Source organism: Equus caballus, chromosome 3 (genome assembly GCF_041296265.1).
Source record: "Equus caballus isolate H_3958 breed thoroughbred chromosome 3, TB-T2T, whole genome shotgun sequence".
Lineage (NCBI taxonomy): Eukaryota > Metazoa > Chordata > Mammalia > Perissodactyla > Equidae > Equus > Equus caballus.
The window spans coordinates 9,565,321-9,592,622 of NC_091686.1; the positions used below are offsets into that span (position 1 = coordinate 9,565,321).

At 56.8% G+C, this 27,302-nt stretch overlaps 1 protein-coding gene and 2 long non-coding RNA genes across 4 annotated transcripts; 2 read left to right on the forward strand and 1 right to left on the reverse strand.

The window, feature by feature from the left end:
- Positions 1–428: 428 nt before the first annotated feature.
- On the reverse strand, positions 429–21,428 carry PLLP (plasmolipin). 2 transcript variants are annotated; one of them, XM_023637039.2, is made up of 4 exons: positions 21,164–21,428; positions 4,710–4,883; positions 2,463–2,585; positions 429–1,391 (listed from the first exon to the last, which is right to left on the reverse strand). In XM_023637039.2, exons 1-4 carry the CDS (start codon positions 21,296–21,298, stop codon positions 1,275–1,277), a joined length of 549 nt encoding a protein of 182 aa, XP_023492807.1. In that variant the 5' UTR covers positions 21,299–21,428; the 3' UTR covers positions 429–1,274. The 2 variants fall into 2 exon arrangements, with proteins under 2 accessions (XP_023492807.1, XP_005608338.1); XM_005608281.4 differs by lacking the exon at positions 21,164–21,428 and adding an exon at positions 20,480–20,774.
- Positions 15,444–18,485, forward strand: LOC138923373 (uncharacterized). Its single transcript, XR_011436885.1, has 3 exons — positions 15,444–15,659; positions 16,178–16,390; positions 17,674–18,485. It is a non-coding gene; the product is annotated as an uncharacterized lncRNA (long non-coding RNA).
- Positions 18,836–26,767, forward strand: LOC111772765 (uncharacterized). Its single transcript, XR_002806788.2, has 2 exons — positions 18,836–19,454; positions 26,439–26,767. It is a non-coding gene; the product is annotated as an uncharacterized lncRNA (long non-coding RNA).
- Positions 26,768–27,302: the final 535 nt, after the last annotated feature.

Consider the following 27,302-nt stretch of genomic DNA (forward strand, 5'->3'; position numbering starts at 1 on the left):
TGAATCCAGTTACGTTTCAGTTGTTCTCAGTTTTTCAAAAAAGGACCAAGGGGAGTGTAGGAGTGCCCGTGGCTTATTCTTCAGAGCATGCTGCTCTGTGGCAGTGGACACTCGGCTCAGGCGGACTCGGCCCTGCCACTCTGCACATCTCGCGTGGCCAGGGACTGGTCACACGATCTCTGAACTTCAGACTTCCAAGGTCGCCGACGGTACGGCAGTCTTAAGTTCAGCAGGTTGCCCTGACTTACCTACCGCCAGGATGCTAGTGTGTGTGCCAAGACAGACGGCTGGTCGGCCTGCCTCAGGCCACCGGAGCGGCTGGGGGCGCCCTCTACAGTGGGCTTTTGGGAACCTTTGTAGTGTCCTCCCCATGGCTGCCTGGAGTTGATTAGCATCTACAACTGTGATTCCCCAACATCTTTTCCAAATAAGTTCTTCCATCTTTATTTTTGTAAAAAAAACCAAAAACAACAAAGTCACCACCAAGCACATGGCAAGTCACCGGGCGAGGTCTTGAGTCCCTCCCTCCCTCGTGTCCCGTGTGCCTCATCAACGGCCTCGGGGAGCAGTTGGCACCTGTCCCAAAGGGAATGTTACAGCCGGGGCTGGGAAAGGGCGGAACGCCTGGACGGGTGAACATCACTGAGACGTCGCTTAGAACCCATTTGCTTTAAGTAACTGGTACATTTGAAATGCAGGAAAGGAAGACCATGCTGTCAGGAAGCATAACACTCTTTCTACAAGTGTCTCTACACAGACATGGCTTGGGTGGGTGTCGGGGCAGAACTGTGTTGTAAGGAATCAGAAGGGTTTCATGAGCTTGCTCAGCTCTCCCAGAACAAAGACTGGGAGAAATACACATTGCTTGTTAGGTGTATTCTGTGGTGGGTGAGGGGCGGCAGGTCTGGAGTCCTTGTTAGTGCATTTAGTGCTGGGGAGAAGGCTGGGCCCCAGCCTGGGCTCTAGAGTCCTCTAAAGACAAAGTGGAGACTGGGAGCCCCGTGTCCCCCGTCACCTGCTGAATGAGGGGGATGGGGAGGAGGGGTCTCAGCTGTCGGACTCTCTCCGGTCCGCACGCGTGCCGACTTGGGCCAAACCAGAGGAGGGATCCCAGTGCCTTAGGAGTGTCAGGCGAGCCTGAGTGACGAGCAGAGGAGCCAGTGTAGGCCCTTCCAGGCTGATCCACGCAGAGCTCAGGCCTCGGGCTTGCGGGCCACCCTGCATGGTGACCCAGCTGCAGCCTTCAGCCCCAAGGTGGGCCGTGGCACTGGCGTCTAGGCGTAGCCGCCAGCCATCTGACTGGTGGCCGCGTTGCTGCCCACTCCCCGCCAGGCCTGGAAGCTGAAGAAGGCGCTCGCTCCGTAGGCGATCATCACTAAACAAGCGAAGAACTGAAAGAGGGGAGAAGACAGGGCTGAGTCCTCTGCAGCAGGGCCCTGAACGGGGACCGAGACACAGGCGCCAGCCGTGAGGCCTGAGTGACGGGCCCTAGTCAACCAGAACAGCAGCTCTGGCAGCCACAGCATCCTGCTGAGCCGTCCACGCGTGAACAGCTGTGGGTGGCTGGCTGACGTTACATTCTTGTCGGGAAACCATTAAGCACACAGGCAAGGAATGTCCAACGATGACAAGGGCAAGTGGACAATGAGCCAAGAGCGACCCAGGCATGGGAGCACCATCAGACACACACCAGGGATTTAGTTTTAAAAAGGCAACATTCAGAAGTCACCCAGGAATTTTCTGGGGTCATTTCATGGGTGCCCTGCACTGGCACCCGGGCTGTACTTGGAAGCTCTGTGTCTCTAGCCCGGTGACCGAGTCCACTGATTTCAAAGCCATGGTCTACACCCTGCCCTAGCCTGGACTCATCCGAGGGTTAATTCACCTCTCTGAGCCTCAGTTCCCTTGTCTGTCAAAAGGGGCTGGTAGTCCCCGTCCTCCCCATTCGGGGAGGTCGGAACTGTCTGCGGGCCCTGGTGGAGTGAGGCCTGACAGGCGTGGGGGGACTGCTGTGACGTCACTGGCGACTTGACCTGGAGCCCAAGTTGTAAATCCCCCAGAATGGTTTAAACCAAAAGGTTTTGCATGTGCCTTCTTCAAGGCGGGGTTGCTGGGCGGGTGGGGGTGGGGGGGTGCGTCTGGTAGTTTTTAACATTCTCCAAGGGGGCGTATGACCCTAACTCAGTGTGTCACAGCTGATTCACAGTCAAGTTCAACAGTTAGCCCCAAACTTCCAGTCACTACCACAAAGTATTTCCCAAGCATTCTGGTTCCTCAGGGTTTCCTGTGAACTACGGAAGACAGAGCTCGGCTCCCGAGACGCACTGAGGGTCAGGACGGTCACTGGGGAGGTGGCAGGTGCCTGGCCTCGGACCGGGGTGCAGTGGGAGTCCAGGGGCACAGCCCTTGGTTTGGCCCGTCACCCCTGTGACTGGTGCGGGCGCCCCAGGACCCCTACTCACCGAGGCGGCTGCCCGCTGGTTGTACGGCCGGGTGCCCTTCAGGGAGGTCAGGTCAACCACAGCCGAGCAGGTGATGAAGGCCGTGATGTAGAGAACCGTGGCGCCCACGTTGAATATCATTAACTGGGGGTGAGGGAGGAGACAGACTTAAGACGGGAGCCTCTTCCTCCGAGTGGACCTCCCGGTTCCCACCGGCACACCCCTTTAGGAGCCAGAACCGCGGCTGGGGCTCCAGGATGGGGATGAAGACACTCAGCGTCTTTGCCACTGAAAGAGCCTGGAGAGGCAACAGTCCACACCGGGCCAGCCCGAGGCCATCTGAGCTGGGAGCATAAAGACACCAAAAGCTGAGGGGGAGGGAAACGATGGGAAGGCCTGAAGGGATCTGGTCCAGGCAGCGGCAGGCCCACGAGGCAAAACCTGCACTCGAAGGCAAGAGGCTGAACCAAGCCCACCTCCCAGTGCTCCACCTAGAGAGCTCTGGGCCTCCCGGCCACCGTGGCTCAGGGCCAAGCCCAGCCCCCACTGTTGCCACTGCAGGCCTCGGCTCTGGGGCTGGCCCTGGGGGTGCCTTACAATCTCTGCCCCCAGGACGAGGAATTGTGTCTGCCTTTTGGCCACATCTTAGGCTCAAGGCTCCACATCAAATGCCAGGGGAAGGACCAGCAGGATCCCGAGCCAGACTGGCAGGAAAGGCCCTTAGCCGATGGCCAGGCCCGGGTCCCATTTCCCCAATGCTTGGCCCCTGAAGCCAGTTAACAGTCTTAGCACAGACTGCAAACTGGTGACCCTCAGGCATGTTTGGTTTGTCCCATAGATTTTTTTTTTTTTGAGGAAGATTAGCCCTGAGTCAACATCGGCGGTGCCCATCTTCCTCTACTTTATATGTGGGATGCCACCACAGCATGGCTTGCCAAGCAGGCCATAGGTCCGCCTGGGATCCAAACCAGTGAATCCCAGGCCGCCAAAGCAGAGCGGGTGAACTTAACCGCTGCGGCACTGGACCAGCCCCCAATAGTGTTTTGTGTTTTTTTTTTACCAAGATTCTCAAGGTAGATTTCATGTGAAAAGCTGCAAATTTCCCATAAAACTTTCAATCTTATATCAAGATCTGGCACCAAGGGGCCTGCATTCCCACGAACACCTGGTGGAGCTGAGCAGAGGCAGCCCTCTGGGGACAGATGGGTGCTGCGCTCTCCAGAACGCCTCCTGACCCCCTGGGCCCTGTAGGGGCTCAGCCCCTGGCCCAATCCCCAGTGTGGCAATCCTAATCCAGCCTGCCCCGTCTGTTGAGGGTCCAGGAGTGTAGGAGCCGCTGCCCTGCCTTCACAGCCTGGGGAAGGCGCCTCCTTTCAGCGCCAGCTGTGGCTGGAGCCCAGAATCTGTGCTAAGACACACAGTGTCCCCTCCATCTCCGGAGAGCTTTCTTTGAAGCTCCTGGGACAGGGGCAGGGCTGGACCCCGAGCCAGGAAGTCAGGCGGCCCCTCCTCGCCCCAAGATCCTGCCTGCAAGCCCGGCGCCCGCCGCAAAGGCTGCCTGGCTCCAGCCAGTGATGTCAAGATCTAACAAGCCGCCTCTGTCTCGAGGGTGACTCACGTTTCCTCAGCTTAAAAAGTCATTGAATTCCACACAATGCTGCCCAGTCCCAGGCTTGCTTGTCTTAAAAATCATGTGCCTCTCTCGCCTCCCAGCTCGCTGAAAGCCACAGGCCCAGCTGCAGGGGTTTTCCGGGTCACAGAATAAAACCCCAGCAGTTTTCTCTGCATCTGGCCAGGGTACGTCCTAAGGGTGCTCTCAGCCCCGGGCCGGAGGAGGCTGACCTGGGCCACCCTGGCCGCAGGGACCTCACCCTGGAGGCAGCCAGGTGGACAGCAGGGAGCCCAGCCTGCAGGTGCTGGGCTGGCCGGGTACCTCCCGACAGCTCAACCCAGCCTCTGGGTCTGCAGACCCTGCAACACGGGTCCAAATTCTGAGAGCCCCCGAAAGGAAAAATATTTCCGAGATTCCAAATGGCCTCCAGCCTCTCCATTCAACAGCCCCCACTTCTACTCCCTCCCCTGGAACAAATGAGGCCCGTGCCCTCCCCGGATCACGGGGCTCCATTAAGGCTCCCTCCCTGAGCCGGCTCTGCCAAGCCCCCGCCCCCGCCCCCGTCACTTAGGGAAGGGCAGAGTGGGCCCGCCACAGCTCCTCCCAGAGGCAGAGGGGTGAGCCTAGAGCCCCCCAGAGTCCCCACCCAGACTCACCACCAGCGGCCACGGCACCATATGCAATTTCATGTGCAGCTGAAACAGGTAGAGGATGAAGAAGACGATTGTCACCAGCCAGAGGAAGACAGCGACGAACATCACCCAGCCGTAGGCCGGGTACAGGTGGTACGGGGTGTCAGCAATCAGGGCCCACACCAGCAGCCCCAGCACCTGGAGGGGGCGAGACAGGGCCAGAGTCCCCCAGAGCCCCCCAGAGCCCCCACTCCAGCTGGAGGCCACAGGCCAGAGGCCTCTGCCATGGCGCTCCCTCTGCAGGACACACTTCTCATGAGCCAAGAAATATTTATTTGGCTCCTACTGTATACCACTGTACACCAGGCTTGCCTGCTAACTGGTACTCCTCTTTCAGGTCTCAGCTGAAATGCTACATGCTCCCCCGCTCCTCCAGGCTAGGTTCCAGAACCCTCTTCTGTGGTCACACGGCTCCCCAGGCACCCACCACCCAAGACCATAATTCTGTCTCCTTCCCCAGACTCTGAGCTCCCCAGGGCAGGACGATGACGGTCTCGCTCAGAGCTGCGTCCCAGCACCCAGCACAGGACCCAGACCGCGCCAGGGGCTTAGTAGAAGCTGCTGAAAGATGAAGCCCCCAGCACACCCTGAGAGACGGACATAGTCACAGAGTCCCAGAGGTGGGAAAAAGAACCGTGTGTGTCCTCCCCCCACCCCCGGGCCTCTGGGTGACCTCCACCTGGCCCCCACCAAGCCCTCTCTACCCACCTTCTCTGACTCTCCCACCTGCCCCTCTATACAGGTATTACCATCCCTGCCTTACAGGTGAAACCCAGGGAAGACCACCTTCTTCCCTCAGGGAAGCCAAGGGACCTGTCACATGGTTCCCACGTGGCACAGTGGGCCCTGACATCCCTCAGTGTGTGTAGTGGCTAACAGCACGGACTCTGGAGCCGACCGCCTGGTTTTAAACCCCACTCCCCTGAGCAGCTGTGTGACCTTCGGCCAGTTTGCAACCTCTCTGTGCTTTGGTCACCTATCTGTAAAATGAGTACAATGACCATACATACCACATAGGGTTACATCGAGGACCCACGAGTTAACGTATTATTGTTTTATTATTCCCAGCTGGATGCGCTGAGCCCACCCCAGCCCTCAGGGCCACAGGAAATTCTACGGGAACAGGTTGGCCTGGCCGACTGCCCTCATGGGGCCACTTGCGGGAACTCGGCAGGGTGGGGCCCAGCAGAGGGTCCGCTCTGAGGCGGGGCCCACAGAGCTCAGGGGAAGCCCACCAGCGCCACCTCCCATGCTTCCGGCATCTCCCCTAGCCTCTCCTCGCTGGCTGAGCCCCTGGGCTCCACAAGGGCAGGCTCTGGAATTCCTGGCCAGCTGGGTGTGACTCGGGTCTGACCAGCAAGGGGAAGGACAGTCTTTGGCCCACTATGCGGCTTTGGAGAAAGGCTCTTTTGCCGACGAAGGCGCACAGAGAGTGTGCCCCACATCCAGGCACGTGGCACCAAGGCTCACAGTGCCTTTGCCCCCAGCCCAAGGTCGAGCCAACCATCAGTCGGATCGCAGAGATGCGCTCAGGAGCGAGACCCACCTCTGGCTGCTGGGTTTGGGGACAAAAAGTCCCCGTGGCCGCAAGCTCCTAGACCAGACACCAGAGAGCTTGCGCTGACCCCGGAGCACAGCCAGAGCCGGGTGCCTGCAGGGCACCCCCCACCCCAGGGCACCTCTGCCAAGAACCAACAGGGAAGTTCCTGTACCAATCCCCCAGCACTCGCGGGGTCAGGCCAGGAATGACCTGAGCTGAGCGGGTAGAGCCAGTCCCTCCAACAACAACTTCCCTTTCTCCTCTTCCTGCCGCTCCCCACAGGAGGCTGGGGAGGGGTGTGGTGGCTTCTCTTCCCACAGCACCACTGGGATGGGGAGGCGGTGCCCTGGGTCGGGCGTCAAGCGCTGGGCTTCGATCCTGCCCGTGCTGAGGGGGCACACTGGGCGAGCACCTTCCCGCCTGTGCGGCTCACCTGGGCGACTCCAGTCCACCCGCCAGAACGCAGGCCCAGGGGAATCCTGCTTCCGTCACTGTCGTGTCTCCAGTGGCAACAGGGCTTAACATGGCGGCTGCCCAATGAACACGTGCTCCGGAGCTAACGGGCCTCGGTTTCCATGGAATAGGGGTGGGAGATGTGCCCTGCAGAGTGCTGTGTACTACAGAGGAGGCAGGTGTGCATTGGGGAACCTCCCTCCACCCAGGGAAAGGTGTCAGCCCAGGACGTGGAAGCCGAGGAAGGCCCCCCTTCTCTCCTGAGCTCAGCACGCCTCCTCCCTACCGGGCCGCGAGTCCCCAGGGATCCCGCGCTGCACCCTGTCAGCCTCAGCTACCGCCTCTGTGCTCTCCTGCAACCACTGCAGTGAGGCTGGTGGCGGCCCGTGGGGCCCACTTGCGGGCGAGGACGGTGGGACAGGTGGCAGGGCCTTGGGGACAGTCACACAGGCTGGGGACAGAGCCCTTACCTTACCAGTGAGGACCTGGAGCTGGGGTGTCTCCGCACAGCCCCCACACACGTCTACCCCCATCCTTAGGACAGACCCCTGCCTGACATGGACACGTGGGGGCCGAGCCCCCGGAGCTGGGTGCAGGAGAAGAAGCAGCCCCCAAGCAGCAGTGGCAGCTCCCTCCCAGCAGGGAGGGGCACGTCAGGGACAATCCTCTTGTCATGTAAAGCAAGGTCCTGAAGGGCCTCCTCGCCATCCTGCGGCCTGCTTCCAACTATCCGAAAGCAATTAGAAAACGCTGTGAACTGAAAATCAAGAGAAGACCAATTCGGGTTTACACTAACGGACGCCTGTCAATTATCAGTATCATTACTCACAGACTTGGTCACAGACACCACCTGACCCTCCGGCTCTCTCTGCGCCAGACCTCAGGCAAGCGCCCCCCTTTTCTGTCATTGATTCCCCCGTCACCCTCTCATCAGTCATCACTATTTATTATCCCCACTTTCCAAACAGAAGCTCAGAGGGCGATGAGCGCGGGGTCACCCGTGGGTAAAGGGCAGGGCAGGACTTGAACCCGGACCTGTCCTTCTCTGGAACCTGGGAGCTGCTTAGCATGTGCACAGAACGAGGACACTTCGGCTGGCACCAAGGGCCAGGCCCAGCTGGCACCGGGCTCTCACGTGCCTGCCCTACCCTCCAGCCCAGCCCTGGTTTCCGGATGAGCAGGCGCAGCCTCTGGGCGATGAAGCTGCCGGATAAGCCGCAGGAATGTCCAGCGCTCCTCCTGGCTTCGCCGCCCTGGCCCCGAGCCCAGGGAGCTGGAGCAAGGAAGGCCCGTTCCTCCATGGGAACCAGCCCGACTGGTTTTTCCCCATCCCCTCCCTCCTAGCCCCAAGAATCTGAAGGGAGTGCCCCAGCCCAGGGCCCCAGGGAGACCCTACTCAGGACAGGGCACCCCAGACTTGCTGGCCTGGGTGGCCCTGCAGGGGAGGCCGGGCCCAGGCTCATCTCCAGAAGCTGCAGGAGCCGCTGACCCCTCCCTCCTGCCATGGACCCGGAAGAAGGGGCCCGAGGACTTGTCTTCCGGTCCCGTGTAGAACGGTGAACCGCACTGTCCAGAGGAAGGCGGACACTGAAGGGCAGGGCCCGCCTGCCACCTGCCTCCAGGGCTTGCCCAGGACAGTCGCCCCACAGCTCCAGCTCCCCTGCCCTGAGCACAGGCCTCGGCAGCTGCCCCTCCGGGCTCAGCCGTTCAGCAGCAGCTCCGAGCACGAGCACCGACGGCAGTGAGGGCCGAGCCCACGGAAGCCCTGGTCCCGGCACCCGCTCCCCCAGCCGAGACGGGGGTGAAGACGACGGGCAGTGGGGACACTTGCAGTGTTAGAAAGAGGCCAAGACAGATCTCCCTGGAAGGTGACAGTGATGAGAATTATTTTAGGCCGGTTAATTTTAAACTGCAGATGAGAGGCAGGCTCCGAGGACTGGAATTTGCTTGTCCTTTGAGAGACATTTGCATTTGTGAAAGAAGGGAGATGACCTTGTCTCTAGAAACTCTTAATGGGGAAGGCAAGAACTTAAGTTGGTTACTGTCTGGCAATCTCATGTAACTGATTTAGGGTGGTGGCTTCTGACCTTTACTTAATCCGATCTGATTCTTATCTAAAAGTCATGGGATCACCCAATAGCCAGACCCCACCTGCACTGATACCATTTTAACTTTTTTTCATGTTCTTTCCTTTGTCTTGTAAAGAGATGGCTCACATACCTATGCCTTAAATTTAGCCTTACACTCCACTCATGTTTGCAGCAGAAGCAGCAGCAGCAGCTCTGACTGCCCGTGGGTCCTGTCCCCATGCTATTCCACACTATTCTCTAAATAAAAGAGCACTACTACCAGATCTTGAGAGTCCAAGAAATCTTTCTTTCGACTCCTCGGCTCACCGACCCCGCATCAACAGGAGAGCAAGGACGGAGGAGGGCGGGAGGGGCGGAAGGGGAGCCGCGTGGGAATAGCAGAGCTCCGCCTTGACCTCTGGGTCTGTCCCCTGCCGACAGTTCACCTGTCCCGTTTCTCTGTAGGTGTCCACACAGACATCTGTGTGTCTTACCCTTAAAGACACACATACACAGAACCAAACCCTCACTCCTTCTAAACTTTCTGAGGCCTCCTCAGGCAAGCGCTACAGATAAACAAAGAGAATTGTCTAGAAATCTCGAAGGTGCAGGACCTTTTTTTTCTGAAAACGTATAGATTTTGCATTAGGGATTTTCTCTTTAAATGAGGACTGTCAAGGACACATTCACGTACGCCCCAGGACCTTTGCACCTCCAAAAGAATTTCTAAACAACTGAATAACAGCTATTTTTGTTAAAATCACCTGTAGGACCAGAGAAGAAAGAGATGTGTCACAAAGACCATACAGAAAGGCATTCCTCAATAGCGGTGGGCCCTAATCCAGTGACTGGTGTTCTTATAAGAGGGAAATTGGACACAGAGAGACACAAAGGGAGAACGCTGTGTGAAGATGGAGGCAGAGATAGGAGTGATGTGTCTCCAAGCCAAGGAGAGCAGCCTGGAACAGATTCCCCTTCAGAGTCTCCAGGAGGAACCAACCCTGCTGACACCCTGGTCTTGGACTTCCAGCCTCCAGAACGCGGAGACAGTCAATTTCTGTGGTTTTAAGCGCCCTCAGGTTGTGGTGTTTTGTTATGGCCCCTCTAGCAAACTAATACTCTCTCTCAACTCCTCTCGGAATCTGCAGATGGATGTCATGATCTGATTTAACTGTGTGATGTTGGCATCAGCTCTGATGGAAGCTTGGCCTCTTAACTCCCTAGGGTCAGCTTCTTGCCAACTTACTAGCTGTGTGACCTCAGGCAAGTTGCTGAACCTCTCTGTGCCCCAGTGCCCTCATCTTTAAAACATGCCTACCTCATAGGGTAGTTCTGAGATGTAAATGAAGTCATATATGTAAGGTTCTCAGAGCAACACCTAACACAGGCTTCACCCTCAATGCAGGTTCTCCCGTCATCGTCACTGAAGTTAGAATGTGGGTTTTCCGGTCCACTCTCTGCCTGGCTTCCTCAGGTGGTAACAGCATGTGTGCTTCCCAGGGGCATGAGGCCTGGTGAGATAAAGAATGGGTCTACGCTGACGCACCAGGCCCTGCGCCTCAGATAAGGGCCCCACCCAGCTTTCAGATAAGGCAGCAGTCCAGCCCGCCCGGCCCTGGAGCCGCCTGGAGCTGCACTGCTCTGCTCACACTGCTCTGCTCTCACAGGCTGCGGCCTGGGCAGGACCTCCGCCCCCGCAGACCTGTCTTCCCCTTGGTCCAGCAGGAGCCGGGAGGTTGCACTCAGTGTCCTGAAGGCCCCCTCAGCCTGAGATCCGGTGCTCCCTGAGGCAGGCCTCCCCAGGGGCCAGAGGCAGAGCCCTGGCTCCCTTGCCCTGGGGGCCTCCCCCAACCTCTGAACGCCAGGCTACCTCCTCTCCTGGCTGAAGATGCTCACCCCAGTTCTCCTTTGGGTCCTCTCCACTCCCTGGGTGGGGTCAGAGCCTTGTAGGAGTTTACTGAGTGACCTTGGGAGAGTCACCGACCTCTCTGGTCTGTTTCTCCATCTGACACGTGAGAGGGTGGGGCAAGGACACCCATCCAGGTCACCTTACAGGTGTGTGGTGCAGGTAAAGAGATGGGAAGGAGAAGTTAGCAGCTGTAGCTGTGGTGAGCGGCTCTGAGGGTGGACAGACAGGTGTGGGCGGGGGGGCGGGGGGGGGCGGGGAGCAAACCCCAGAGCCAGGGAGCCGCGGGAAGGGCAGCTCCTCGGAGCCTGGGGGACACACCGGGGTCTCAACCTCAGGAGCTGCCAAGGCAGGCAGGTCACAGGAATGACGGAGGTGGGCCAGGGGTCTCCGTGGAGCTGGCGTCTGGGGAAACGCAGGCCTGGGGTGGCCAGAACTTGCAATTTCTCAAGAGACACTAAAAGTCTAAGTTTCTATGTGAAATCTTCAGCTTTTTCAATGCTGGGAAGGAAACCAAATGTTTTAGAAGCAAGGCGAGGGCAGAGCCCCCAGGAGCCCCTTCTCCCCACTGCACCATCCAGGAAACTGAGGCCGGGGGGACGACACGAACCCTTCCCGGGGTTGCCCCTCGCAGGGACACATCTGGGCAGCTGAGGACACTCAGAACTTGGCCTGGCCAGGCCCAGCCTCCACCCCGCCCTGGCCCTTCTCCCTACACTGAAAGGGACTTTATGGGGACAAAAAACCACCCATTGTGTCACAGGAGACAAAGGCACAACGGACAGAGGCTCCGGGCGCCTGCCTGGCCACAACAACCCCACACACCCGCCCTCCCCGTGCAGGGCCGGGCTGGGGGAGGCTCCTTGGAATCCCCGCGCTGCACACGCGGAGCGTTCAAGAATCCTGGGGCCGCCACACCCCATTCAGCAGGAGGCACGAGAGCAGATGCAGAGCCCAGCGGGGCAAACTGACCTGGTCTGGGTGGCATTTAACCCCTTAAGCCTCCCTTTTGTTATCTGAAAAGCAGGCCTGTGGGCTCCTGAATCGAGTCACCGGCTCACTGAATAAACCTCCCGGGGGGGCCGCTTGGTGCCAGGCAGGCAGGGAGGCAGCGGCCAGGCTCCGTGCACAGGTGCACGCGCCCGCACAGAGTCCCGCCTGGGCTGTTGCAGGCAGGTGGGTGATGATGGGGACACGGGCTCAGGGCCTGGGTCCCCTCTGGGGCTTTCCAAATGTGGCCTTGATCACATTACTTGTTATTCCCGAGTTCTGAGTCTCAGAACTGTGATTTTTAAATCCCGGAGAAGGAAATATTTCTGCACACCTGACCCCATGGCCCAGCACCCCCCAGAGCCCCCAACAGGCCCTCCACCCCTGTGTGCACCCGACATGTCAAGGAGCCCACTGCCACCACTGTGACTCTGTGGTCTCCCTCAGGGTTTAGAAATATCTTCCCAGCATGAAGCTCACGCCGCCCCTGCCTCCCCCCACCCCTGCTCCCACTCCGCACTCTGGGGCCAGACACCAAGCAGATCCCTGGACAGAGGGCCCCCAGCTACGCGAAGGTGGGCGGGGGCCCCTTCAGTCACATCCCCAGCTTCTTCCTGGGCTCCGAGAGCAAGCAGCGGTGCTCCTCGGTGAGGTTCCAGATGTTTAGGCCCTGCCTGCCTGCCTGCCCACTGTCCCCCAGCGCCTCCCTCGGGGGTCTCCTGGTCCACCCCAGAAAGCCCACCTGTGCCTTCCCGACCTAAGACCCTTACAGCCACACACAACTTTCCCAAGAAGGCTCCAGGTCAAGTCCAACGGCAGCCCCCTCACTTGCCCACCAGGCCCCCCTCACTAGCCCCACTGGGCCCCCCCTCACCCCACAGGGCCCCCCTCGCTAGCCCCACCGGCCTCCACCTCACCCCACCAGGCCCCCCGTGCTCACCCGGCCAGGCCCCCGGCAGGGCTTCACTCCGGCAGAGCCCAACTCTCTCTCCAGTAAAGCACTGGGCCCATTTCACAGATGAGACCAAGCTCTTGGAAGATCTGGACCTGGCCCAAGGTCATGTGTCGTGAGGGGTGGTGCCCGGACAGGTCTGTGGTCCAGGAGAAGGAGATGCCCAGAGGAGGTGGGGACACTCCCCTGGAGACTAATTAGTTTGGAGGGCGCACCACTGCCCTGGAGGCCAGAGCCAACAAGAGGCAGGGGCAGACCTGGAGCCCCGGGCAGAGGAGATGACAGAAGCCTCGGTTCCCAGCACCCCAGGGGAGCCAGCACCTCAGGCAGGACCCCTCCTGTCACCGGCCCACCAGAGAGAGCAGCTGCTGGGAGCGCATGGAGCGTCGTCAGCCCCGTGCGGCCTGGCCTCTCCACCTGTCGGGCCGCAGTGGGAGGGAACAGCCTGGGGGGTCCTCCTTCTTCCTTGGACCTCTCTCCTCAGACACTGGCTCCAGTCCCGACTCTGGCACCAACGTTCTGGGTGACCTTGAGCAAGCCCTGCCCCATCTTAACTTCAAGGACGGGGGGGGGGGGGTGACCCCATCTGGCTCACCTCATACAGGGTGGCAGATCATCTGGTGTCTGACCCCGCAAACTCCAATTGAAGGTGGAATGTTCCAGAACAGGCCCAAAACTGTTCCCCAGCAGCTTGTCCACTGGGTCCTGCCTGACCTTCGGCCCTTGCCTTCCTGCCCTCACCTCTCTGTGGGACTCCGGGCTGCCACCCTGGCCTTTCCCCCTTGGGCAAACAGGACGAGCCAACCCAGCCCAACAGCAGAGGGCCATTAATATCCAGGGCTGGGCTCACAGTGCTGCCAGACAAACCTGCTCTGCCCCTACAAGCAGGTCCAAGTTACCACGGGGACCGGGGCGGGACCCCTGCCGCTCTCTCAGACCATCTCCACAAGCGGGACCACAGGGCCTGGTCCTCACCGAGTCCCATCACAAACAACTCACCAGCTGACAAGGAGAGACCAGCGCCTGGCCCTGCCACTCACACAGAAACAGCAACCATCCACCACCATGCACGGCTTCTCGGCCCTTACCTGTCGGCCCCTGCCAGCCCCTGCCGAGGGACACGTCCTCTTCCCACTTACAGATGGCTAAGAAAACCACCCGAGGCCACCCAACCAGAAACACTGAATTCAAGGCTATTGCTTGCTGCTGGGTGATCCTGGGAAAGTGCCTTCCCCTCTCTGGGCCTGAGGGGCCTTCTAGTGCCATACCCACAAACGACCTGTGCTATCTTCTTACTCAATATTTTCATTTATTTGAAAGATTTCCTGATAGGTTATTTATTTTTTAAATACACAATATATATGACATGCTAAGTAACAAAATGGTGTTTTGAGCGTGTCTCCCTTCTCCCCTGGTACTCAATCTCTTCCCCAGGGGCAACACGGGTTTCTTACATGTTGCTCCAGAGACTGTCTACACACACACACTTCACACAGGTGCGTCTGTATATAGCCCGTGTGTATTTCTCCCATACAAATGACATGTATGTGTGACATGCGTATTCTCTACACACCGTTTTACACTCTTCTTTTTTTCACTTAACCCTACAGCCTGGAGATTCTCCAGCATTACACATGGAGCTGCCTTATTGCTTTCTTGGATGGTAAGACACTACCTTTTTCCTAACTGCATAGTATGCCGTCACACAAATGTTTCACTGTTTATTCCACCAGTCCTCACTGATGAATATCTATATATCACACAGATAAGTTAACAACTTTATTTTTTTATAGGTTTTTTGGGTTTTTTTTTTTTTTCCTGAGGAAGATTTGCCCTGAGCTACCATCCGCTGCCAGTCTTCCCCTTTTTTTGCACGTGGGTCACCACCACAACGTGGCTGACAAGTGGTGCAGATCCGCGCCCAGGATCCAAACCCATGAACCCAGGCTGCCAAGGCAGAGCACGTGAAACTTTAACCGCCAGGCCACAGGGCCGTCCCCTAAGTTAATAATTTTAAAAGCCAACTTTTAAATCACTAAAAAGTGGAAAACCTGCATTATCCAACACAACAGAAGCTAACTATAAAATTAAGCACGACAAAAATATAACAATGTTAATACATCCTAGTTGTCTCCCAGGGTCCAGAGCTCCTGATTAAAAATAAAGGAAAGATGCGAGTGCCGTCAGCACCAGACTGTGCTGTCTCCCCTGGTGGTCACTCAGGAGCGTGACAGACCGTCGATGACACAACTCTTTCCTCTTTCCAAGCTCCGCGTCGGAGAATGTTTTTATCACCTCGGAACAGGAAGGTCCTAACTCTGACTTAATTCCAAGAAGCCTCAAAGAAAAACCGAAAAAGAAAGACAACAAGAAATTCAGCAACATAAAAACAAAAGTCTGTGCGGTCAAAAAAACCACCGTGAGCAAAGCCAAAAACAGAACTCGGAAAAAAATATTTGGAAATCATCTAGAGCTCCTGGCAATCAATAAGACAAAGACCAACGACTCAAGGGATGGGGGAAAGAATACAGACAGACAAGGAGATACAAATGGCTCAAACATATTTCTAAACGGCCAACTGCGCTCAGAAGAGAAATGCAAAACACTACTATTGTGACCTGCCATTGTCGCCTGTCCAACCAGGGCACACACACGTGTGAAAGCTCACCAGGCTGGGAGGCCACGGGGAACAGGCACTCTGCCAGGAGGCTCTCTGGGGACGGGGGTGTCCCCTGCGGAGGGCATCTGGCAATCTCTATCAAAATCACCAACCCCCGCCCACTTCTGGAAATGAGCTGCGCAGAAGTGCCCAGTGGCTTGTGCAAGGTCGTTCACCACAATAATGTGCACAGCGGCAAGAGTGGAAACCCCAAGCGTCTGTCCACAGAGGGCCGGGCCACACAGACGGCCCCCAGCGGCGCGAGGGAGCGGACCGGAGCCTTAGAGAGAGGTGATGGCGCTCCACAGGCTGCGACAGAAGGACGTGGACAGACTACATCCCTGAGTAAAATGGGGAGAGGCGGGGATCTAGCAGCCACATTTGCGTCTATCTCCTTAAAGAAAGTCAAAATGGTGCACGGGAACCTGAGAGGCGTGGGCGCGGGGGTCCACTCTAACCACGGGGACAGAGATTTCTCACTGTGCTCTTTCCCACTCTATCTTATTCTTGAGCGTTGCATAGACATCACCTGTTAAAGAAATTAAGGAAATATGAAATTAAGGAAAGATGGGAGCAGCGCCGTGCGCGCGCATACGGGACGCCCCCGGGTGCGCTGCCCTGGAGAAAGGAGGGCGGGGCACGCGCACGAGCTGCACCCGCGTCTTCTGAAGTGGGGATGCGGGTTATGGGCAGACTGTGCAGCGACTCACCTGGATGCTGGGCGAGGCCGGCGGGGCGCCCGGCAGGCATGAGAGAGCCTGTATTCTCATTAACAACCCTGTGTACTGTTTGAATGTTTTGCTGTGCATCTATATAATTTTTTTAAAGAATAAAACAATTTTTTTAAATGGGCCCATCAACAGAGAAATGGCCAGATGAGGCGGAGCTACAGTGATACCCTGGGACAGTTACAGAGGAGAGACACGGCTCGGTGCCACCACAAGACGGCAGGTGCACTGGGTGTGTGAAAAGCAACTTGCCAGGCCAAGGATGCAGAATAAAGCTATCAGCATCTTTCAAACGGCACAGGAAAAGAACTGGAAACCCGCAAAACAGTGGTGCCCTAAGAGGGACAGGTGAGCCAGCCTTATCTGTAACAGGTTTTCATTTTTTAAGGAGAATGTGTTCGCCTATTTATTACGTAACTAAAAATTAATTCCACACCCTCCCCGTCATAACCAGCGGCGGGCGTGGGCGGAGCCAACAACGTGAGACACTGGTCTGCTTGGCGCTGGTATGGGGCGGGAGGAAGACGGTGCGCATGCGGCCTGGGTCGCCGCACTAGGCAGCCAGACCCGCAAACCTCAGTGCTGAGGAAAGCCCCGGGAGACCCAGACACTGCGCTCCCAACGCCACCAACCTCTGCTCACACCCCTCGGACCCCAACCACCGCATCTAGGCAGCCTCTTCCTGAAGGTCAGTTGACTTTCAGGCCCTGCCCTGACCCCCACCCGGAGGAGCTGACCTGGGGCTGAAGACAGCCAGGATCACCATGAGGAAGAACGTTTTTTTTTTCTTGGTGAGGAAGATTGGCCCTGAGCTAACATCTGTTGCCAATCCTCTTCTTTTTGCTTGAGGAAGATGACTGCTGAGCTAACATGTGTGCCAATCTTCCTCTGTTTTATGTGGGATGCCCCCTCATCATGGCTTGACTAGTGGTGCTAGGTCCGTGCCCAGGATCTGAACCCAGGAACCCCAGGCTGCTGAAGCAGAGTGCCCAAACTTAACCAATACACCACAGGGCCAGCCCCAAGGAAGAATTTTTAACACTACCAAATGCACAAAGACGGAGCAGGCAGCCCGGAGAGGGACTGAGCTCCCTGTCCCTGGAGGCAGGCAAGCTCATGTTGAGCACGGATCAAGGGCCCTCCAGGAGCGAGCCTAAGAGCCCTCGGAGTCTATGGCCCTGAGACTCCCAGCCGCCCTCCTCCCAACAGTCTGTGCGACGCCCGGTGCAGCATTATCTGCCCCCATCCTCACAGTCCCATCATCACCACGGCACGGACAAGGAAGCCGGCTCAGAGAAGTCAAGGAACCCACTCAAGATCACACAGCCAGGGAGGGGCAGAGCCAGGACTTGAACCCAAGGCTCTGCTTCCAGGCCATTGGCTCACGGTGATCTAGCGGCAGGTGGCGCTTCTGATCTGCTTATTCACCTGCAAACCGGGAATTGTGTGTCCCTGCCCCAATCCCAGGAGGACAAGAAGGAGGTGCCAAACACAAACGGCCGACTGCCACGGGCATCCGTGTGGCTTCCACATCCGGGGCCCCAAGACGCCTTCTTGGGTTTTTTGTTTTTTTGTTTTTGCTGAGGAAGATTCACCCTGAGCTAACATCCACTGCCAATCTTCCTCCACAGCACAGCCACTGACAGATGAGTGGTGTAGGTCTCTGCCCGGGAACCAAAGCTGGAACGCTGAAGCAGAGAGCGCTGAACTTAACCACGAGGCCACCGGGGCTGGCCCCAAGGACGCCTTCTGACAGCTGGGCCCTTGCACAAGCTAGGGTCTGTTCTGAACCTCCGTACTGCCCCTTCTCAAACAACTAAGCCCTTCAGAGCCGCGTCTGTCAGGAAGCCTGCTCTAGCGCCTCTGGCCCCTGAGGAGTCTCCCTTCCTGAAATCCTTCTCCTTCGCCTCCAAAGCACCCTAGGGCCCCTACTCCCCACCAGAAACCCAAAACCAAACCAAAACAGGAAGCAGAGCCAGAGCCAGCTTTGGATTCCCAGATCTGTGAGCAAATCCCAGCTCTGCCACTCTACCCTGTGTGACCTTGGACAAGTTCCTTGCCCTCTCTCAGCCTGTTGCCTCTTTAGTAAACCCAGGTAAGGTTATCTTTCTCCCCAGAACTTGGGAGGATTAAAAAAATAAGAAACATATGGGCACTTGAGAGCATTCACTTTATAGATATTCTATAAAGGCTTTGGGATCCACTATAAGCATGCGCTAACCACACCTTCCACAACATTCCTCCACTCCCTAGCCACACAAAGATCTGCAGCATCAAAATTCCAGGTTTTTATAAACAAAGAGTTGTTTCTAGATCAAACTTGCCTGCCTCTTTTTTTAGAAGCTATTCACATAAATTCATCATGTTTCCCTTTTTGCCTCAGCTGCTAGGAAGCTCAACAAAGAATCAACAGCCTTAAACTTGCTACAAATTCCTGGTACAATGGTCTCTTTTTTGCTCTCTTTAAGTCAATCCTGCGCCGACCCCCTACATACACCACCAACTTTTAAAAACATACTACTTTAATTATTCTGTCTTATGTGGCTTAATATCATATCCCACCTAATGTTCTTTAAGGAACTAGATGGGGTGGGGGACTGATAAATCACTGACCACTGAGGTTGGTTCTTCAGGACACATTTAATACTAAACAAAGAGCAGATCCCCTTCTCAAGGAGCTGGGCCTTTCTCCCCCCACCCCCACATCTGGGCTGCTTCACCAAATCCTGGGAAACAGAGGGGTCTGATGGAGAATTAGCTTTCATCTTCCCATTTACTGCCTCCTCCATGCAGCCTTCCCGGATCCCTCCATAGGAAACGCCTCTTCTGGGCACTTCCGTCACAGACAAGAGCTTCTGGAGAGCAGGGCTGGGCCTGGGGCCTCCATCACTACCTCCATGGCACCAGACCATGTGCCCTGCGGGAGCAGAGCTGAGTGTGTTAATTTAGAGCTCGGGCCAGAAAAGTCAGACTACTCAGGGCTTGGATCCCCTGGGGAGGAGGGCTGTGAGATCTTGGGCAAAGAATGGACCTCGGAGCCTCAGTTTCCTCACCTCTAAAATGGGGACGAATAGGAGGCTATAAAGGCCTTGGTCAAGGGCCCGGAGCCGCGTGGGTACCTGGCTGGTGGGAGTTCTTACGGTTTCCCAGCAGGTGGTGGGGCCGCCTGGGAACCCCCGTCTCAGACCCAGTTGGAACTGTCCGTTGCCAGAGAAACAGCGGGAGAAGCAGCTTCCCCGCCAGCAGACTGGGGAAGGCGCTAAAAGGGGCAGGTCTTCAGGACTCTGGTGGGAGACCCTCACCGCCCCCCACCGCAGCCCCCCAAAGCTCCGCAGGGAGGACGAAGGCAGGCCACCCCCTCACACCCAGCCAGGGAGTCTGGAGACCTAAGTGCGCCAGCACAGGACTCCTGGTGAGTCCCGCGTCCTAGCTGGACCTCAGAGTCTCCGTGTGCGCGGTGGGACCCAGATGCTCAGGACTGAGCTGCTGAGCCCACGGGCCCCCCAGCCAGAGACACAGCCTCCTCCAGGGGAAGCGGGGGCCAGCCCGGCAGGCCCTTCCTCTCGCTCGAATTCCCACTGTCCGAATGCAGAAGGAGCCGGGGCTACCTCCGGTCCACCCCGCCCTCAGCATCCTCCCGCGTCCGGCCGGGCGGAGGGCCCCGAACCCTCCCCAGGCTGCCGACAGAATAAGGCCACCGGCCTCGCCCAGGTGCCCAGGTACCCAGGCCCCCGGCGTCCGGCCACCCCAGAAACAAGAGCCTGCGCTCCAGCTCCGCCGGCCTGTTGGCTGCTCCCCGCACCTTCCCTGCACTGTCCCGGCCACCCGTCCTCCCGGAGCCTCCTGGACCCGCAGGCAGCTCGCTCTGCTCGCCCTTTCACCCCCTGGGGCCGGCCCCTTGCCGCCCCCACAGGCTCGGGCGGGAGCCCAGCCCCCAGCGGCCGGCAGGGCAACTCTATAAGGTCTCGGGCGGGCCTCGCGCCCCCGCCCCCGCCCCCCTGCCAGCGAACCTCCAAAACAACTCTGGGAGTTGAAAATGTGGATTTCTGGGCTGCACTTCCTCAGATTCAAATTCCAATTCCACATTTTTTCCGGGGGTGGGGACCAAGAACCTACATTTTAAACAAACCTCTCCAAGAGAGTCTGAGGCTGGGGTGGGGTGGGGGGCCCGCAGGAAGAGAGTTGAGCAATTCAGCGAGAGAGCGAGCAAAGGCCGAGGAGGAGGCGGGCGCCCACCCAGGGGAGGGGGAGGTCGGGTCTCAGACCACCCTGCCTTCCCGCGGGAGGCTGGCAGCCTCGCCAGCACCCTGGAGCAGGGGGACCGCGAGAGATGCCCTAAAGGAAAAGGGATCCCGACCCACCTCCAATTCTGCCCTTGTATCTGAAGCCACGCAGCTTCTTGTCTCGCACTATGGGAAGAAGGTTAACACCCCAGACCTGAAACCGGTGTGGGGAGAGCCGTGTCCCCATCGGTCCGCCTCAGCTGGGGCCTGCGGAGGGTCTGGGAACGTACGAGTCTTGCCTCCGGCTCCCCGCAGATCCCTCCCCCAGCGCCGGGTGTCGCATCTCGGCCCCGCGGGGCCGGCCAAACCGGCTGGAACCCGGCGGGTCACCCAGTGGAAGCCAGAAGGGCCCGGCCCCGGGGTGTGTGTTGGAACCGACGCGCCCTCTCGACTAGACGGACAGGGTTCTCGGGTGCAGCCACGCGGAGCCGCTGGGAGCCGGGGGCTTTGTCCCCTGGAGGGCTGGGGACAAAGTCCTGGCAAAGAGAGAGAGACCGACAGAGACGGAGAGAGAGTCGCGCGCAGTGATTGTGGCTGCTGGTGACCACCTGGCGGGGATGAGGGGGCGCTGGAGAGGGGGCGCCCCGAATGTGAGAGCACCGGGCGTGTGCTCGCAGGGGCGGCAACTGGGCCGTCTCGAGGAGAAAGGGTTCCCGGGTGATCTGGGTGGGGGGCGTCCGTGCCGGAGGCGCCCCGGGGTGGCCGCGGCGCGTCGGGGCGCGTGAGAGCCGGGGTTGGGGGTCTTTGGGGAGCGAAGGAGGAGGACAGCCCCGGAGTCTCTGATCCCACCTGCCTGGCCGGGACCCCCCACCCGCCCCGCGGCCCCGCGCGCCCTCACCAGCTGCAGCAGCATGAGCGCCCCGAGGCTGGAGCGCACGAAGCCCAGGTCGGGGCGCAGCGCCGAGACCGAGGCGCCGGCGCCCTGCGCGGGGCTGCTGGTCCTGGTGCTCACTTTCGCCGGGAACTCGGCCATGGCGGCTCCGCTCGCCTCCCGAGGCCGCTCCGGCCGCCGCCGCCCCTCCCGCCGTGGGTGCCGGCTCCGGCGCCGCTTCTCCCGCGGGCTCCGGCTCCCGCTGCGGCTCGGGCGCTGCGCGCGGCGGCGGGGGGAGCCCGGGTGCGCCAGGTGCGGCCGGAACCCCGGGCCCGCCCTCGCCGCCGCCCCGCCCCTTTAACCCTCCGCTCGCCGCCCGCCGCGCCAGCCTCCATCCCTTCGAAGGCGCGTCCGCTTTCCAGACGGGGAAACTGAGGCGCGGCCAGGGAGATGGCTCCGCGGGAAGCCGCCTAGATAGCCGCGCCGTTCTCCTCCGGGGAAAGCCGCCTGCTGGGACTTCCCCCACACCCGCGGAGCGGGTTGCTTCCCAGCCTCGGGATAAACTGCTGGCCCTCGCACCGTGGACCGCTACCGGCTCTCGCCTGGATGCCTCTAGGGTGCTGGGTGCCCTTGGGCCGGCCCTGCGCCTCTGTGAGGTCTCTCCTCCAAGCAGGATCAGCATCTCTGTGCAGCGACTCCTAAGGAGTCGGGGCCGACGGAGCACCCAGGAGGGGAGGGCCTGGGTTAACTGGGTGCCGGGACTCAGTTGATGTGATTTTCACTTGAACACTCTGAGCATTAACTCCGAAGATCGCTGAGCCTATCTGCCTCGTCTGTAACACCGGGATATCAAAGGACCCCGCCTCACAGAGCGCTATGCAAATGAGGGTCGCTGTGTCGTTGCTCCATCTGCACCCTGAAGGTCACGGGCACATCACATGCAGCACCCCCTCAGGCCAGAGAGTCTTGCACAGATAATGCATTTTACTCATCAACTAGTGTTTACTGAGCACGTACTATGTCAGACTGGGTCGCAGGCCCTGGGGACACAGCACGGAACAAGCCAGACAAGGCCTTCTGGGATCCCGCTTTCTACTGGGGTGACAAGTCATAAACTGGGGAGAAAACAATAACTTCAGATAGTGAAAAATGCTGTGACAAAAGTAAAACAGGTGGATGTGACCGAGATGCCCAGGAGGCAATTTTTAGATTGACATGTCAAAGAAGAGCTCTCAGAGAAGGGGACACTCATGCCGAGACCTGAACGGGAAGTGGGGGCCTGCCCTGGGAAGACCCCGGGGGAGGAACTCAGGTGGTGCAAAGGCCAGGAGGCTGGACCGGGCTCGACAGTTTGAAGAGCAGAAAAGACGCGTGATGGGGCCGGGGCAGAGGATGTGAGGTGACATCGGACACGTGGGCAGGGGCCAGGTGGCGGAGGGCTATTTCGATGAGTGCATCAGTTTCCTGTGGCTGCTGTAAGGAACCACCATGAACTTGCTGGCTTAAAGGAGCAGAAATTTATTCCCTCGTCGTTCTGGAGGCCAGAAGGCTGAATCGGCTTCACTGAGCCAAAAGCAAGGTGTGGGTGGGCAGGACCGCTGTCCCTCTGAAGGCTCTGGAAGAGAATCCGTTCCTTGCTCCCCCAGCTCCTGGAGGGGGCGGCTGGCATTCCTTGACCTGTGAGCTCCTTGCCCCAGTCTCTGCCTGCTCCTCTTCTGTCTGCATCAAACCTGTCTCTTGTAAAGACCCCTGTGGGTGGATTAAAGCTCCCCCCAGTATTCCAGGGTAACCTCCCCACGTCAAGAACCTTTATTTAATCTGCAAAGACCCTTTTTCTTTATGAGGTAAAACTTCCAGGTCCCAGGGATTGCTCTGCTATCTTTGGGCGACCGGTACACAGCCTCCTGAATGATGGAGAGGGGTTAACACATTATCCTAAGGCCCGGGGATTTCAAACAGGACAGTGCCACGATCTGACAGACACTTTGCAAATATCACTGGTTGATGCTGATTTAACCCTTCCGCCTTCCCCCCAAGGCACCTGAGACCCGCCCGCCGGCCCCACCCACAGCGGGCACTCAGGAAATGATGCTTCTGGGTAGCTGCGAAGTCCTCAGCCAGAGGCCGGCCTCTCTGCAGACTCTTGGGAGAACAAGCCTCTTGGGTGAACCCTTATTTTTATTACAACACAGAAAACAATAAGATGATTGTTTCTGAGGCAGATTCTAAAACAGTAGAGTGTTTTTGTTTTGGTTTTGGTTTGGATTTTGTTTTTTTGGTTAATCCCACTTTCATTCTTTTCAAATGGCAGCAAGCGAGACTCAGCCTCCGCGCTGTTTTTCACTTCGACATTTTCTTTCCAAACCAACTTCACTCGCCCCCAGCCAGAGAAAGTGGGAAGGAACCTGTCCGCGGCTGGAACCTGCTGCCCGCCCGCCCAGAGTCTCCTCTGGGCCATGGGAGCTCTGGGCTCTTGGGATGGGGTGGGGGGACAGAGAGCTGTTCCCAGGGCTAGTCCCCGCTCCCCCGGTATGAGCAGGCCACCTCCACGCAGATCACCTGCAGCGCCTGTCTGGTCTCAGTTCTCAGATCAAGGCTCCCTACTCTGGCCAAGCCCCTACTGTGTGCCGGGCCACCCTCCCTCGGGGTGGGGCGGGGGCATGTGGAGAGGCAGTGGGGATGCAGCACTGAGCAGATATTTAGTACGAACCTTGGGTGTGCCAGGCGCTGGAGACAGAGCTGTGGGTCCTCTAACCAGCAATCCCACCCTCAGGGAGTCTGACGGGGGAGACAGACAGTCTAGCTGTACGAACCCACAAGTAAATAGATAATGTGACTATAGGAAAAGAGCAGGATGCCACGGGAGAGAAAAATTCACAGGGTTGGGGGGTGTCATTTAGATAGCTAGGTCACGGGAAGTCTAAACATTTAAACAGAGATGTGAAGGAGGAATAAGAATCAAGCAGGAAAAGAGCATTCCAGGCAGAGAAAACTGCCATATGTGCAAAGGCCCTGAGGCAGGAAAGACTTTGGGGTCTTTGAGGAAGGACAGAAGGTTCTAAGCTGAGGGGATTGGGGAGCGATGAGGTTTGAGAGGCAGCCACGGGCCAGGTCAGCTGGGTCTTAAACCCTTGGTAATGGAGTGGATTTCATTATAAAAAACAGACCATTGGGGCCCAGTTACACCTTTTGATTTACAATTTTAAAAAATTCATAGAAAGATTCCACTGGGGCTCATCCAGCAGCTGCCACAAGCCAGCTCCAGGAGGTTGCTGATTATAATCAACAAATATTGATTGAGCACTTTTCCAACCAGCCCTTTGCTCGGCGCTTTGGGATTGGTTAGTGTTGGTTTGTTTATTTTAAATTGCACAATTAATTCTTAATTTATTTCATTGCCTGTCACACACCCATCTCCAAATCTACACCCTGACTTAGAGTTAATCACCGAGAAGAGTTTGGAGTATCAGATCTTTTCTTTTTTTTTACTGGCATATGATATGTAGAAATATGGAGACTCGCTTTGTGTGTAATTTTTACCAAAAAGTGGGGTTATACTGTATATATTGAAACTTGACTTTGTCTCTCAACATTATGTCTTGGCGATTTCTCCATGACAGCACGTGAAGACTGACCTCATTCTTTTTCCGTGTCGTGTATTGTTTGACCGAGTGGCTATTACATAATTCTGTGTCCCTTCCCCCGTGGTACACAGTTCAGTGGTTTCCAACAGTTCCTCATTACGAGTGATATTCTGTAAGCCTTCTTATTTACACGTCTTTGCACACACATGGGAGACTCTCTCTGAATCCATCTTCAAAGCAGAACCACTGGGTTGAAGGGCATTTATTTGCATGTTTGTTTTTTTAACAAAGACTGCCAAACTCCTCCAAAAGACCATATTAGTTGACACCTCTCAAGGGTCAATGAGCTTAACTATTTGCCCATCCCCCTGAATATATGGGATGAGCATTAAAAAAAGTCTCATGGTTTCTATTGGAGTTTCCTGTGACTTAGCTAATCGGGCTGAGTTTCTCCTTCAGCTTATTGGCCATTCACATTTCCTTTTCTGTGAATTTAAGGTTTGAATCATTGACCTTCTGAGGTAGAGATTTTAAATGTGCTCAAAGAGAAACCTGGCCTTTGCCCTCAGCTTCTGAGAGATAATGTCTAAATCTCTGGAATGTCACGCCTGATAGAGATGTTTTGGTTTAGGGTGGCGTCTGGACACATCAGATAGACAAATGTTGTGGCTTAGGGTGGAGGCATGTGGTATCAGCTCGCTCAGCTCCACCAGAGGAGCCGGAAACTGAGAACAGCTCCGTGGGCCATCAACCGTGGCTGCAGGATGGAGCCCCAGTAAAGACTCTGGACACCAAGGCAGTGCGCTGTGCTGGCTGGCAACACTCCGTGTGTACCGTCACATGTCAGTGCTGAGGAAGTAATGCATGGAGCCCGGGACTCCACTGGGAGAGGACAACAGAAGCTCCATGTTTAGAACCTAAAAATCACCCTTTTCAAAATTATACGGGGGTGGCCCAGTGGCGCCATACTGGTTAAGTTCACACACTCCACTTTGGAGGCCTGGGGTTCATGGGTTCAGATCCCCGGCATAGACATACACACTGCTCATCAAGCCATACTCATCAAGCTGTGCTGTGGCAGCGTCCCTCATACAAAATAGAGGAAGATTGGCACGGATGTTAGCTCAGTGACAGTCTTCCTCACCAAAAATACATAAATAAATAAATAAAAATTATACAATTCAGTGTTTTTTAGTATATTCGCTATACTGACCCTTCACTGCTATCTAATTCCAGAACATTTCCATCAGCCCTATGTGCACTTCCCTTGGCTGATTTTCATCCGTACCCATTAGCTGTAATAAACAGTAACTATGAGTGTAACAGTTTTCAGGGCCTTCCGTGAGTCCTTCCAGCCCACGAAGTATTAAGGGTGGCGTGGGGGCCACCTGAGCTCTGAGGTGTGGCAGAGTAATGGCGGTGCTGTGGATTCCTGTGCTCCCTCTAGCACGGCAGCCCTGTTTGTGCTTTTTGAAGTTTGTGAGCTCTTTTTATATTTTGGATACTCACCCTTTGTCACTTTTGTATGTTGCTACTGTTTTCTTCTACTTTGTTGCTCCCCCTCTGAGGCATTTTGATAAATGTGTATAGTCACGGAACCACCATCAAAATTAAATATAGAACATTTTGGTCGCCCCAGAAAGCTCCTTTGTGACCTGCACTCGGGCCCCAGGGAACCACTGATTTGCTTTCTGTCACTGTTGTTTCGCCTTTTCTAGAGGGGCATGTAAAGGAAGTCCTATATGGTGGCGGCAGGCTGAACAACGCCGCCCCCACCGAGACGTTCCATCCCCATCCCTGGCTGTGCGAATAGCACCTCTAATGGCAAAGGGAAGCAGAGGGTGATGTGATGACAGCAGAGGAGAGAGCAACGTGAGCTGGGATCGAGGCCGACGTGATGCAGCCAGGAGCCGAGGAACACTGGCAGCCTTTAGACGTGGAAGTGCCAAGGTGGAAGAAGCAACCAGCCCAACTTGTTGATTTAGCCCCTTCAGGCTCATTCTGGACTCCAGACTGTGATCGAATAAATTTGTGTTGTTTTAAACCACTAAGTTTGTGGTAATTTGTTACAGCAGCAAGCAGAAACTCACACAACAGTCTTCTGTGAAAAGCTCTTTCATTAACATTAAGCTTTGGAAATTCGTCTGTGTTGTTGAGGCATCAGTAGATTGTTCCTTCTTATGTCGAATGTGTTCCATTGCATTGGTGCACCACAATTTCTGTGCCCCTTCAGTAGTCGGTGGACATTTGGGTTCTTTCCTGTTTGGGCGGCTATGAACAGCACTGCTATGAACATTGGCATGCAGGTTTCTGTGTGAACATATGTTTTCATCTCTCTTGGGTGAGTGCTGGGGAGTAGGATTGCTGGGTCATGTGGTATGCGTATCATTAACTTTATAAGACCTTGCAAAACTGTTTTCCAAAGTGGCCGCTCATCACCGGTTTTACAGATGGGTAAACCAAGGCTGGAAACAGGGCAGCGACTTGCCCAGGGTCACCCACTGAATTAAGGCATCAGCAGAACCAGAATCTGCATCTCCATGTTCTCATCCCCAGCAGGGATGCTGAGAGCCAGTCCCTGA

Bases quoted from the DNA above. Each gene is read 5' to 3' on its own strand.
- PLLP (XM_023637039.2), bottom strand. From the start codon at position 21,298: ATGGCCGAGTTCCCGGCGAAAGTGAGCACCAGGACCAGCAGCCCCGCG. The intron at 2,586-4,709 runs GTGAGTCTGGGT...CCTCACCCCCAG, and splicing joins TGGTGCCGTGGCCGCTGGTG to TTAATGATATTCAACGTGGG. The intron at 1,392-2,462 runs GTGAGTAGGGGT...CCCCTCTTTCAG, and splicing joins ACCAGCGGGCAGCCGCCTCG to TTCTTCGCTTGTTTAGTGAT.